At 38.2% G+C, this 14,289-nt stretch overlaps 2 protein-coding genes and 1 long non-coding RNA gene across 4 annotated transcripts; 1 reads left to right on the top strand and 2 right to left on the bottom strand.

Moving 5' to 3' along the window:
- Positions 1-1,535: 1,535 nt before the first annotated feature.
- LOC116928166 lies at positions 1,536-7,173 on the top strand. 2 transcript variants are annotated; one of them, XM_032935274.2, is made up of 7 exons: positions 1,536-2,454; positions 3,046-3,227; positions 3,327-3,798; positions 3,935-3,991; positions 6,236-6,285; positions 6,547-6,644; positions 6,729-7,173. In XM_032935274.2, exons 1-7 carry the CDS (start codon positions 1,887-1,889, stop codon positions 6,850-6,852), a joined length of 1,551 nt encoding a protein of 516 aa, XP_032791165.2. In that variant the 5' UTR covers positions 1,536-1,886; the 3' UTR covers positions 6,853-7,173. The 2 variants fall into 2 exon arrangements, with proteins under 2 accessions (XP_032791165.2, XP_045031834.1); XM_045175899.1 differs by lacking the exons at positions 6,236-6,285; positions 6,729-7,173.
- Positions 7,059-9,542, bottom strand: LOC116928165 (F-box/LRR-repeat protein 5). The gene is made up of 5 exons (XM_032935273.2): positions 9,221-9,542; positions 8,942-9,139; positions 8,156-8,877; positions 7,909-8,076; positions 7,059-7,846 (listed from the first exon to the last, which is right to left on the bottom strand). Exons 1-5 carry the CDS (start codon positions 9,305-9,307, stop codon positions 7,306-7,308), a joined length of 1,716 nt encoding a protein of 571 aa, XP_032791164.1. The 5' UTR covers positions 9,308-9,542; the 3' UTR covers positions 7,059-7,305.
- A 2,549-nt stretch (positions 9,543-12,091) lies between these two features.
- Positions 12,092-13,372, bottom strand: LOC123474432. The gene is made up of 2 exons (XR_006649309.1): positions 12,766-13,372; positions 12,092-12,688 (listed from the first exon to the last, which is right to left on the bottom strand). It is a non-coding gene; the product is annotated as an uncharacterized LOC123474432 (long non-coding RNA).
- Positions 13,373-14,289: the final 917 nt, after the last annotated feature.

The following is a 14,289-nucleotide window of genomic DNA, read 5'->3' on the forward strand; positions in this document are numbered from 1 at the left end:
GCTTACGTATTGGTGCAAAAGTGTTAGCCTGTTTTTCATTTCGTGATGAAGCCGCCTCATACTTAGGTACTTCCTAGAAAATGTTCTTCAATAAGCCAATCAAATGTACGATCATTTCTGATTTTCCATCGAACGTATAAGCCGTATTAAATAAAGGAATACAAGAGTGTGCTGTGCCTATCCCTATATTAGATTTATCTTAACAGAGACGATAATGAGTTGCTGTATTTCGTAAATTATTGAGCCTATATAGATAGAGCATATCATATAGTAGGCTATAGAGAAAGGGAAATGGAGCCAACAGGAATTCATTATAGCCTGTGACGTTTTTACTTTAGGCAACCTACACCAGAGGCAGCTCAAATTGCGTTGAGTAAACCTAGACCCCATACCGCGCGGCAACTGTGGATTAATTATCTCGCGAAAACAGAGTCGACAGTTGGTAATTGCTGAGATGCATTCATTTCCGTTCAAACTTAACGTTTTCGTTACTAAATAAGGTTGGGCAGAAAATCATGCAAAATTTTGGGGTATTATTTGAAAAAGAAAAGAATGTCGGAAGAAACAGAAGAAGTGATGCTACCCAGAAAATACGTAAGGGATATTGAGAGGCTATCGTCTACAATTTTAGGAAATCGCTACAAAACGTGGATGAAATATAAAATCATAGTTCTTGGGAATACATTTACAATTCTAATAGATTACATGCAACCCATCGATCGCGAAAATGTAGACCATTTCTATACATTTCTATGCAGCGTAGTCTATTCCTCTTTCCCCCTATAGTACAAGTATAATAATCGTAGGCCATCGCAATGGCTACCCAAGGCAAACAGGAATAAAGTCCATAGTTACTTCCATGTTGGAGATTTTTTTTTTTATAGAAGAAACGATTCTTTACATGGTTGAGGTATACGAACACATTTCTTGCAGCAACATACCTGTTCGGTAGACTACTTTCTTTTTCCAAAGTAGATGTCATTGAACTGCTGCTTCAGGTGTTCTGTCTGGGTATACAGCGTAGCTATAGCCAGAGCAAATACGTTGCTGTATACAAAACGCTTTTTGCATTCGATTGAATTTAGTACGTACATCTTCTCTATATGTATAAAAACAAACCGAATTATCAATTTTACCAAATTTACTACTAGACATATGACCAACTGCAGCAATATAAGACAGTATAGAATCGGTTTTTTAATCCTAGCACAGCGTGACAACATTTTCTGAAGATGTTGGACATCACGGAGCAGCAGCTATAATATTTACTTTAACAAAACTATGATGCAAAGCACGCTGTATAGCATGAAAAGAACGAAGTTTGTGTCACGGCTGAAATATTATTATGTCCGTTTGGTCCGGTTCCGCTTGTAGACTCTTCGCTGACACTTCAAGAAGCAATTTGTCTACGTATATAGGATTTAATTATATCTTTTGGGTGACCACCTGTCCCACACGCCGCTTCGTTTGCCGCTGTTATACGAAAGCCGCAAAAAGATGAACAATTTCTAATACAAGTCAGTCGCAAGCTTAAACTCCTAGCAGCCGGAGTGGAAAACTTTTGAGTTTGTTCTAGCTATACAGCAACAGGCCTTTAGTGCTGGAATTGCTATAACACCTTTACCGACCAGAATTTGAGGAGTATCAATTTACCTGTGATTATTTCCATTAGACTATTTCATACGCCACTTGTGTCGAGTGTTGTAAGCGGTATAGCAAAGTGACTTCATTCAAATTGGGACTGAAAGCTTTCAAGTGACTTATTATTTTTTATCGCAACAACAATAACGTGTTATACTGTGGGGAAATCGTAAAAATGTTCGTTTAGTAATTTCTATGCAGTTTCGGAAACGATCGTGTAGAAAAATCCGCCTATTAAGACTGTGATGAAAAACTTTGCAGTCATGAGTATGACTGGACGTTGTATTCACAAAGGTGGCTGGAAAGGTTTTCTATACCTAATGATATTCATATTGATATCGGGAAACTTACTTGTCAGTCAAAATTTCTTGCTCATTTTGACTAGCGATGGTGGCCAGAACAGCATTTATTCCCGCCATTATGGAATGAAATTAGCTGCTGGGTCAAGTGCTTGGTCAAATAATTTTGTGGAACGTAGTGATAAACGTCAGGAAGATAAACCGCTCAATCTATCATATTCTTCATTCGTAATCTCTGAAAAGCACAAGATTTCAAAAAGTCAAAATCCGACAGGTTTTTTATTAAACGATCACACTGTTACAGTTGGACATGTTGTTAGAAATTATGACACTAGAAGAAAAGAAGAAGTAATTGAAAAGAGTCGAATAAAAGAAAATAATCGCAGATACCTCCTGCGGTCTGAGCACATCCGGAACGTTTGTAAAAGTAGAGTCGTTGTCTCTAACCCACCTGTCTTCACAATTAGCAAGAAGAGGCGTCTCGTTCATTCACCTTTAGCGGCCAATGCTCCAGGTATGTCATCATAAATTTAAATCACAATGTTTCATGTTAGCCGATACAAAAACACTTTGTTCAAGACAGCGTGCTGTGCAACGCGTTGTCATGATCTGCTAATTATTGAACGGAGTTTGAAAAAGTGAACCTCAAACTGCAACCATTCGTTCGTTTAAGGGTGCATGACTATACAAATACAGTAATATCGAGTTATGGACAATTGACTACGGAAAAATCTAAAGTCGATCATCGTTCGCCTCATAATTTATTTCAGACGTCAATACGTAAAGAGAAAATTACTCTAAACCAACAAAGCGTCAATAATACCACCTGTATGCAGCTTCGTACTAAATACCACAAAGTTTATAACCAACTTGTCATCAGCAGAGCGTGCAAGTTTGAAGAAACTTGGACCAAAACAAAAGTTGCCATTTGCGGCGTGAATTTGCTCTTAGTTTACCGTTATGACTTTCAGTAGCTGACGTGTTGAGAGGCCCAAAAAAACAGACTCTTTAAATGATAGATTTCTCAGTGTAACGACCTTGATTCACGCTCAACTTTGGTTCTTTTCGTTGACATGTTTTGTTTACGAGTTTTCATTTTCTTTAGTTCCGGTTCAAGTGGAGAACCCAGTCACATCCCATTTTTCATTAGCACCATCATTTCGTACAATGGGCTGCTTTCTCAACAAAGTAGCCTCATCATCTTTAGTTTCGGCCTTCCTTTTAGTACGTGGACTTGCTCCTTCCTTGTCCAGTCCACATCGCTTCTCAGGTCATCTTCTTCCCAAGGTAATCTATTTTCCTGCAACAAAAGAAAGCAAACGATAATATAAGAAAGAAAATGTAAAACATAAAGTTACTCTCACACGAATTTTGACATTTTGACAGTCTCTCGAGGAATTCAAGTTTGCCAACGAAACCTACTTTAAATTCATGTTCGTTCGCCATCCAATGGATAGAATGCTCTCCTGCTATCTTGATAAAATGATTAACAGCCAACATCACAGTCTCCCTGCTTTCCGCGCATTCGTTAAAAACAGGGCAAATGAAATCATAAGAAATCAGCATGGCAGAAACAATAAACCTCAGCGTCGAAGTCTTTTGTGGGCGTCAAAAGGCCCTTCTTTGATTTGGAACCAACTAAAATCCAAAGTTGTTTATCGATTCCAAGAAGAGACAGGATTTCTCGGGATAACTTCTGACGCGCAAGACACGGCAATAAATAAAAAGCAATTGCACCCAATCACCACATTCAGCCAACGTACGAAAACAAGTGCATCAATGAATATGATCAACACAACAGAAAGCAAACCTACGTTTGAAGAATTCCTTGAATTTGTTTTAGACACTGATTTACAAGGTAAGCACGCAGACTACAGGCAATGGTTTGTGGGTCTTGACAGTTACAGGTGAAATCTTGTCAGTATTGTATGTTTTAGAAGTACAGAATATTAGCTTACTGTCTGTGCTTGATATCTTGTCTGATTATTTGACAGGCATTGGATATGACTCGCATTGGGTCCCGTTCCATCGATATTGCAGCCCGTGCAGCGGTGAGTTTCTCAAGTTTTTAAACCTTAAATAACATGCTCAGATCTAAAACAATCGATAACGACATGATTGCGCTGTATTAAAAAACTATGCTATTAACAGGAAAATTACTTTAATGTCCGGAATCAGCGTTCAATTTGGATTAAAACTAGGTGATTTTCATCGAATTTCAAAACTTTAATCTCATACATTATAAAATCCAGATAAAAAGAAAGTTGATATTCGTCATCTTAGTTCAATTTCAAATGTAAATCATGCATAGTTTGACATATTTAGGCTAATAAAAGAAAAACAAAAACAAAAAAGTGGCAAAATTGGCCATGGGATTTCCCAGGGAATTCCCCCAAATTTTTGTTAAAAAACGTCAAATTTTGACATCTCTTAGAATTCAATAAAACCTAAACGGTTTCAACCCAAATTTAACGCAAATTAGGAATCAAATATTAGTTTTTTCATTAGTTAAACGGTTATTGAATGAAACGCAATAAAAAAGCATTGTTTAGTGCAAACTAAACTTTAATTGCCAGGTCAAAACCAAGTATATTTTCATGATCCTCGTTCAATTTTCAACCTAAATCATGCTTAGTTTTACTAATTATAAAATTTAGCCAAAAATGAAAAAGTGGGGAGGGCATAGCCTTCCATTAGCAGTTTTAGAAATAAATAAGATTAACCTATTGCTGGCACGCCAGCACTGCCGCTTCGTTTTCTACGTTTATTAAAAAAATTATAAGCCTAACGTTAAAAAGAATTTGCGTATCATGATTGTGGTTTACTTACCAATCGAAATCATGTATTTTTTACCAATTCTAAAATTTAGCCAAAAATGAAAAAGTGGGAAGGGTATAGCCTTCTCATTTTTGTCAAAATCTGCAAAAATCCAAATCTCTTAGAATTCAATAAAAACACACAAGTTATACTCAAAATTAAACGCTGATTCCGGCTGGAATATAAGTTTTGACTTCAAGTCAGTTGTTTTTTAATAAAATGGGACTAACGTGTTGCAGGCGCGCCAGCACTGCCGCTCAGTTTTCTACGTTTATTTTAAAAACTATAAACCTCACGTTAAAAAGAACTTAAGTATCGTAATTGTGGTTTCATTAGGAATCGAAATCATGTATTTTTTTACTAAATCTAAAATTTTGAAAAAAATGAAAAAGTGGGAAGGGTATAGCCTTCTCGATTTCGTCAAAATCTGCAAAAATCGACATCTCTTAGAATTCAATAAAAAAACACACGTTATACTCCAAATTAAACGCTGATTTCTGCTGAAAGATTATTTTTCTCTTTAATTACGCCATTTTTAAATAAAACGCAAGTGAAGTAGTTATAGCTCAAATTCCTTTTTAATTGTAATTACTCAAAAAGTAGAAGTCACACATGAAAACAAAGTGTATTTTTGTGATGCTAGCTAAGTTTGAGTCAAATCATATATAGTTTTGTATATTCTAGAGTATTTTAAAAGGAAATGAAAAAAGTCGGGCTTATTTTGTCGGGCCTAATTTTAAGTGTGGTGCGCCAGCACTGCCGCTTCGTTTTCTATGTTTATTTAAAAAATTATAAGCCTAACGTTAAAATGAACTTGCGTATCGTGATTGTGGTTTAATTACGAATCGAATTCATGTATTTTTCACCAATTCTCAAATTTAGTCAAAAATGAAAAAGTGGGAAGGGTATAGCCTTCTCATTTTCGTCAAAATCTGCAAAAATCGACATCTCTTAGAATTCAATAAAACCACACACGTTATACTCAAAATTAAACACTGATTTCGGCTGGAAGATTAGTTTTCTCGTTAATTACGCCATTTTTTTACAAAACGCAAGCGAAGTACCGGTAGTTATAGCTCAAATTCCTTTTTAATTGTAATTACTCAAAAATTAGCAGAAGTCGCACATGAAAACAAAGTGTATTTTTGTGATGCTAGCTGAATTTGAGTCTAATTATGTATAGTTTTGTACATTTTAGAGTATTTTAAAAGAAAATGAAAAAAGTCGTGCTCAATTTTAAAGTCTCAAAATTCTCCAAAAATTGACATCTTGGAATTCGCCAAAAATTGCAATTGCAATTTGCAATTTTCAAATATAGAAAACTATATCTGATTTGATTCAAAATTCCACTAGCATCTCAAAAATACACTTTGTTTTCATGTGTGACTTTTACTCTTACAGCGCAAATACAATTTTAATTGTAATTTCTCGAAAAGTAGAAGAAAGTGGATTTATTGTTTTATTTATTTATTTTCCAGTTTCCTATGACGTTATTGGTAAATTAGAAACGGCTTTCGACGATTTTCAGGTACAACATATTTAAAATTATTTAACGCAATTACTAGAACCCTTAATTTTTGTAAAGTATCGCAAATTCAGTCTTCAAAATATACAAAAAAATTCGAGTAATCTGTTAATTACATTATTTCATATTAAAACTATGCGCTTTTCCTTTGGTTCACAAGCTCTATCCTGAATAAACATGGTTACCTAGAGCCATTGAGTTATTCAATATTTTCTCAGTACGGCTCCATAAAGCAATTAGATTTTTTTGGTTTCTATTTTGTAGTATATCTGGGAGACGACTGGATTGGGGGCAAAAGTTCCTGTTCCATGGATAAATCGTAAGACCTTCCCGTCAAAGTCTAAGATTGCGCTGGAGAAAAAGTATATGTTTAATTATCCTACCACGCAAAGTATCAGCTAGTGATCACTAAAATATTCCTATTCGTTTGATAACAATTTCTCAAGATATTACGCATCGCTGCCAAGAAAACTAATTCTCCGTTTTTATGACGCCTTCCGAATGGATTTCGAGCTTTTTGATTACAGCATTAACGAAGTTCTCATCAAAGCCGGATATGAGACTGTGTAACAAAGAGTAAGAACTTTACGAGCCATCAGTGTTATTAAATTTTAAATTGTTTAAATTTTAATACCAACTATTTCGTTTTCTTTTTTCTGAGCTACCAATGTAGCTAATCTATTGATGTCCTTTGTTATCACACAGAAATCAGTGCATAAATAATTTGATAGATTACCTTTCGCCAAACAATTCTAAAATTCATCACAATTGAGACGTCCGATAAATTATTGTATTTCATCCACGTAGTAGATTGCGTGTTTACCCATGTTTGACCAGAGAAAGAATGGAAATCATAGAATCGTAACTTTCAATACAACAAGCATGCACATAGCCAATGCGCATTTTTAGAAACTTTAATCAAGAAAATGGAATTCCCCAACAAACGTATTTTAGGAATAGTATCCACAACCGAACAAAAGAAAATTAGGATGAACTTGCGGAAGCATTTCAAAATCCACCGATTTACTGATCAAAGCAGCAACAGCCTCTGAGTGGACATTCCAAATTTTGGCAGCCATTTGCTTCCTCTGGATATGGGCCTTCTTGAATTCTGTTGCAATAGTAAAGATCTTCCGGTTGTAGACGAGACGAATGTTTTGCAATAGTTTTAAGGCCACGTCCCGACAGCAATGAGCAGCCACTGAGGTCCAAGAAAAGTAGACTTTCTTTCTGTACTGTTACCTCCAACAAGGATCCTAACCCAAAATCAGTAACGGAGGTGCAACCTGATAAGCTCAGGTATACCAGACCAGGAGACGAAACGTCGTTTTCAAACAAACTGTCGTTGCTACCATAGCGAATATTGTCCATTGGCATTTGGTCAGTATACTTCGGGCAATTCTTACATGACTGACAACATGACCCGCATTTAGAACTGGGAAAACTACGAGCCAATGGCGATTTGAAACAGTTTCCGAGGCGTTCCAGACCAACGTCGGTGATGAAGCGACAACCAGTGAGGTCTAAATGTTCCAAATAGATGCAGGCTTTCTTCAAGGCCAATCTGACGACAAAAAAAGGTAGTGTTTAGATGATGTGTAAGGCAACATGGTTTCTGTCAATTACCCTTTAAAAGATAAGTCGGTAATGTTCGTGTAACTGGCATCCAGATGTTGGATATTAGGACACAGTACGAGCATGGAGTGCAAGATGGTGCTGCTTAAATGCAGACCACCCGCAACTACCAGACACTGTACACCTTCTCCAATACGAACTAATGCATTCAAAACGAACCTGGGCGAAGGCGAAAAAGGGCAACACTATTAGAATTCTGCGTTGCTGTTTTAAATTTATTTCCAAATTATTCTCTTACTTTTCGTAGCACTGTATTTCCTTTTCCGCCTGAGATGATAAAATCTCTTCAGCGGTAGATATATCATCATCGTCGTCGAGAAAAGATTTGGTTTTCCATTCGGATTCTACCAAGGTGTATGGATCACGGTACTGAAAATCGTAAAAGCCTTTGGCCCAGTTGGTGGGGTATATAGTCTTCCACAATTGGGGTGAGTATATCAGCATGTTCCAGTGCTTGTTTACTTGAGCGCAGCGCGTTCGATCAGCTAGGTTCAAATAGGAAAAGATGTGTAGAATCATTTCCTCAGGAAGGTCATCGAAACTAGCTTCTAGAATCGTTTCATGTACAATCTTATTCTTGGAAATATTTTCACAGGTCAATTCTACGAGGGTTTGCAGAGTCTCTTGGTAATCTTCGTCGTCACCGGAACGATAATCGGTGACTTCGAAAGCCACTGTGTTGAGAAGGGCAAGCATATTCTCGGCCGTTTCCTTTTGAACCAGAAGTTTTTCTTTCCAGAACTCATGCTGCTGGATGACTTGCTGCTTGAGTAACAGCAGCTCTTCATAGGCAAAGTACTTCATCAACATCGGTTGAAAAATTTCTTCTTCCTCCTCCATGTGTGGTATGAATTGTTTAGTGAATTCTGAGACAGCTTTTTGAAGCTGAGAGCCAAAATTGATTCTCTCAGAAATCGATTTACTGGTGCAGGTGTACCCATCACGCAATAAATTGAGTATCTAAAGCATGCAAATGAAACATCGTCAAGACAAACAACATTGGGGCATTCTGTCAAGAAAGCACCTCAACTAGTTGACTGTCCCCATGGCAGTTGCAAACAGACTGGCTGGTGACGTCGACCAGTTTAAGCCTTTGCTTTAGTCGTTCCATGATGTATTGGTTCTCAATGTGCTCATGGCTTTTGAATTCGGTAAAAGTATTCTCCAGAAGAGGAAGCAGATGCTCCAGAGCTCCATTACTACGAAAATCTGTAGTGGAAAGCTGAAAATAGGAAAAATGATTAAGAAAATATGAGGCAAAAAAAAAAAAAAAAAAAAAAAAACTTATGCAGAATATACACACCTGGTCCATGTAGGTTCCCACTAGATCCTTCATTCTGGAATGGGGTACTAAGAAGACATTAACTTCATCAGGGAATTTGGGAGCCATTTTGACGAATTTTTGCGGTTACTTTATGCGATAAAACTTAAAATCAGCAGTTCTATGACACAGTACGTACGCTGGCACTTTTTGCAGTGACAGGATAAATGGCGAGGTAAATAAAGCAGCATTGCAAGATATCCGCATACGTAAACAGCCCCATTTTCTTGTAATTCTCTTTCAAAATTGGAGTTTAAATTATTTTTAAATTTGTCTACATTCGCTAACAAGTCATCCTTCCGAAATATTTCCTCATGTTTCACAAGTTCGAGAGACAAAAGAGCGATTCTCATTTTTATTACTTTTGTTATCGTGTAGTCAATGGCAGTTTTGAGTTCTATGACGATAAGGTAATAACTAATAAGCCACAAAACGAACAGAAAGCCCATCTACTAGAGGGGGAACGCTAATGTGCGTAAAGTACAACAGTCAGTTTGATAGCAAAAACAAGTATAACGATGTCGGCGAGAGATCCTGGGAAAGCGAAACCTAATACGCGATAGCAAGCCCAGGAATGACGCAATGCATAGCAGACAATATTTCACAAATGGATGCGATGGGAGAGGTGGTCGGCTCGTAGATTACTATCCAGCAGGCACTCCACCCTGAAGCTATGCTTGATTGTTTATTTGACAGAAAGCATCAAAAGTGGCGTCTAGGTATACCGTACCAGACGTTTTTACGGCGTCCATTCACGGTGCTAGTCTTATATACAGTATAGTTCACGCTGCTCTATATGGCTATGCTGGCACTGCCGAAAACAAATCGATTTCAATATCAACGAAATTTCGTGACTCGAGCAAAACCCCATTATTTGGCATCTACGCTCTTCTATAGCCGTGCTCCAATCATCATTTGAAGGGCGGACGTCATATCGTAAACAACTCAAACAAATATGGACGAGCAAAACAGAAAACAAACACAACAAAACAAAAACAAAACTGGCAGAAAGACACGTAAAAAGTGATGTCGTGAAACTATAAGAGAGAAAGAATTAAGGACATACACAAATGATAAACAGACAACAGCAAACGTAGTCCCCATCATCAAGACGGAGTATAAGCCTATCGTGGTATAAAAGGCGCCATATAATTCATTTGATGTGTTCGATATATAGGGTCTTTTTTTTTTAGAGTGGTGGAGGCCAAATAGATGGATGGCTTTTTTGTTATTTTTGTGTTTTCTTTCACCCGAACCTACGGACACAGGGTCTTCTTCTATTGAAATGCGTTTACTTTATACTTGTTTTGTTGTTTCTATTCTTACCCCTTTTTTCTTCTTCTTCTTCTTCTTCTTTGTCTTTTGACAAGTCAAGAGACAGGGAGTGGGCAGACAAACGCGTAATATTTTCAAGAGGCGTGGTCGCCGTTGCTCATGGCAACCAGGTGTAATGGAAAACAACAGACACAGAACCGTTGGAACAACAACGCACACGCTCCGGGAGAAAGCTAGAATAAAGCAAACGGATGGGAAAAGAAAAGGAGAGAAAAACAAAACAAATAAAATAAAAAATGGGGTGTCCAGGGTCGAGCGGCCTCATCATTTATACGACGCAACTTCGTCATCGACGTCGTCTCCTACGCTTGGCGGGCCACACAAACACACAGCAGGGGACGACAGTTATATACCAACTATTTTTCTCCCCTTTCCCCTTTTTTTCTGTTCCTGCCTTTTTGCTCCTTGGCCTTTCACTTTAAAGGACCCCTCTTATTTTGCATATTATATAAAGCACCTATGCATATACATATACACTCGCATAATCTCATTCTGAATTTTATTCCCGAAAACCACAATGAACAGATGCCCGACTTGGAATGAGGATGGAAGCCACACATATAACTCCACTTTTCATGTGAATTCAAGTAAATAGTTAAGTCGGGTTAAAGTTTCATCATTTACCAATGACGTACGCACATAAATAAATATTTAAAAAATTTATATTAATCGAAACTATTTGAATCTCAACTTCATTTGTTTGGAAAGTTACAACAAAAAAACAACAAAATTCAATTGCAAAAAAGAATGAAATTCTATTTATGTATGTTTTGAAAATGTTGTTGAAAGATAAAGCTAGAAGATATACAGAAGGCGTTGTAAGGTCTCTGCAGTAAATTTAGGTCTATTTCCTGTTGGGGGGGTCCAAGTTGAGCTTCGTGGTCCGGAAGAGGAGACGAACGGGCGATGCGTGATTGCAGCTGCTACATGCACGTTGCGATTTGGACGCACTGTTTGAGAGACGTATATATACCGGACTGCGAGTGAACCTGTTCCCCTTATTCTATAAAGCGCAGCCCGTTCAACAGCAGGAAGGATTTGATTTTGGCGACACAAAATTATCTCTCTCTCTGTCTCTCTCTTTCCTTCTTCTCGAACATCCATTCTGACTCCCTCTTCTGTATAGCCAACGATGATTACCGTTCCATTTTCCCGCTCTTGATACACTTTTTTCGATGGTGTGCAGTTGAGTTCACCGGCTTGATGCTCCCGGCTTGCCCCACACGGTAGACAAGTCCGTTCCTGCATCACGTACGTGCATAGGGGAGAGAAAGAGAGAGAGAAGGAGCGAGTAGTATACTACACTCCGGATCGATATAGTGAACGCACGCGTCATCCTTTTGACTAGAGAATATTGTGCAAGCCAGAGAACGAACTTGTAATGGAAGGCGGTCGTAAAATAGGAAGAAATTAGGTAATATGTATAACGCTGATGGAGGGCGGCATTTTTGGCAGAATCGCATAGCGATAGTCGTTGTTTTATCAAGCTATAAGTTAATAGTCATCATTTTGAAGAAGTAAAAAAGAAATGTGCAATTTATTTAGAGCCAATGAAAATGGACATTCGCGATTTGAGGAGCTTTGAATGAATGAAAACAAAAAAAAGAGGGGCAAACTGGAGAGCCACACGTCGATATCGAACCGGATTGGAGATCGATGATGCTAAAAACAATCGACGTCGTTGTTGTGTACATAACAACAAGGACGGGCATTATATGGAGTCGACTTATTGTCTGTATATAAGAAGCGCATTAGAGCGTCTGTTATCCACTGGGCGTGTACAACTCACATTGAAAAACATGGCTGATAAAAGCGCCACGGTGTGTATGTTGTCGTGATCGATGATGAAATCGACGCGGCGTCACCTTGACCTTCGAAAAATAATCGAAACTCTGATGCTTCTCTTCGTATAAGTCTCTCGTGCGTAGACTCACTCATACAGCATAAGAGAACGAAGAGTATGTGTGTGTGAGAGAGAGAGCAGAGCATCGATCTCCCGACTATCGAACGGCTTTCCAAGTTCCCGCCATGCTCCGGCACGACGTCAACCACGTGCTTGCCTCCATCCTCATGTTCAGTTGATCAAATCAAAACACTACAGGCACGAACGCAAATCTATATATCGTATATATATACAAGACGCTCGTCATCATTGCAAATCTTTCGAAATCGTAACATATTTCGGTGATTACCTGCATTGCTTTTTCAGTTGTTGTCATGTCCAAAGAGTGGCCATTTCATTTGATGATTTGAGGTACAAACATTTTCAGAAGATGATTGGATAATGGCCCAGTTATTATCGATTGTTGAAGACTGTATACAATTGTTGATGCGAAAGCTCTTGCTTGCCTTGTTTATACACACCGCTATACATTGTGTGTGCAAGTGCGCTATTACACCAAAGTCGCAAGGCATTTGCATATTTCTCTAATCTACTGATACGCGAATTTGTGAGAATTTCGTTTCGTTAGGTATAGCCATCCAATGAGCGTCTAGTCCTCCTCTGCCGTTCTGAAACGCCACGAGATCCGTAGGGCGGGTATTACATGTAATTTGGGTGGAGTGTATGTACTGTGTGTCTACGTTGCACATGTTAAGCTTCCACTATACCTTTTTTTTTAATATAGTATATAGTAAAAGGTGCATGTAGACAGAAAATAAGGGAACATTAAAAAAAAAAAAAGGCGCAAACACACACGAAAAGAAACAAAAAAAAACTCGACAACGGTGCAGCAGCGGGCACCGGTCCGTTAAAATACACACAAGAGTTACGGTATACTGGTAACATACTGGCAAACTGGGGGGACGATGGGTGAGAGTGGGTGAGTTATAAAGGTGTGTCTATGTAAGGTATATGAAGCCTACACACACATACATATATATCCACCGGTATATACGTACAGAAGCAGACATTTTGTATTTCGTTTTTTTTTTTTTTAATACATTTTTTTTTTTTTTAGTTGTGCGTCTTTTATTCTTCTTCCTTCTTCCTTTCTTTCTCCCTTCTTCCTCGCTTCCCCCCTTTTTTTTATATTCACGGTTGAAGGGGGCAGGAGTGGGTGGAGAACTTGGGATCTTGATGCTCTAATATGAAACATTGCTGACGTTTTACATCAAAACGAGTTCCCTTAAAAAAAAACAAAAATGGCTGACAAAAAATCAAAAACTCAATTTTCAAAAAATAGATGAGCAAATATTCAAATCCACACTTGCTAGAAAGAAAGAAAAGAAAAAACGAACGATAATAAGAGAAGCCAGTGAGAGTCCGTCCAGGTTTGTTGTGCACACATTCACAAGACATTGTCGCTCCATTTTTTTCAAATTCGGATCCGAATTATGATATTCATACAAACATATCGTTATACAATGCATACACTTATCTTTGCTTGAAATGTGCAGTACAGCGTTGCACAGAAACGGGCGTACGGTTTTGTAGAATGTCGGCCCTGCTCTGTGTATGTACATTGGCAGGGCCGCTCATATCTGACTGTTCGCTCTTTTGATGGCAAGTTGAAATGCATTGAAGTGAACGCGTGTTATCGTGTCATGGGTTCAGCTGGGTTGTGCAGCGATGGATGGGGGGAGGGAGAGAGTAGAAATGGAAGGAGGAAAAGCACGGGAGGGGAGAGAAATGCGGATGAAAAACAGGGGGAAAGGAGTGGTGGGGGTTGGAATAAGAGAGAGAACAAGGAACACAATATAAAGCAAACGGGCGA

The sequence above is a fragment of the Daphnia magna genome, linkage group LG7, assembly GCF_020631705.1.
Source record: "Daphnia magna isolate NIES linkage group LG7, ASM2063170v1.1, whole genome shotgun sequence".
Taxonomy (NCBI): Eukaryota; Metazoa; Arthropoda; class Branchiopoda; order Diplostraca; family Daphniidae; genus Daphnia; species Daphnia magna.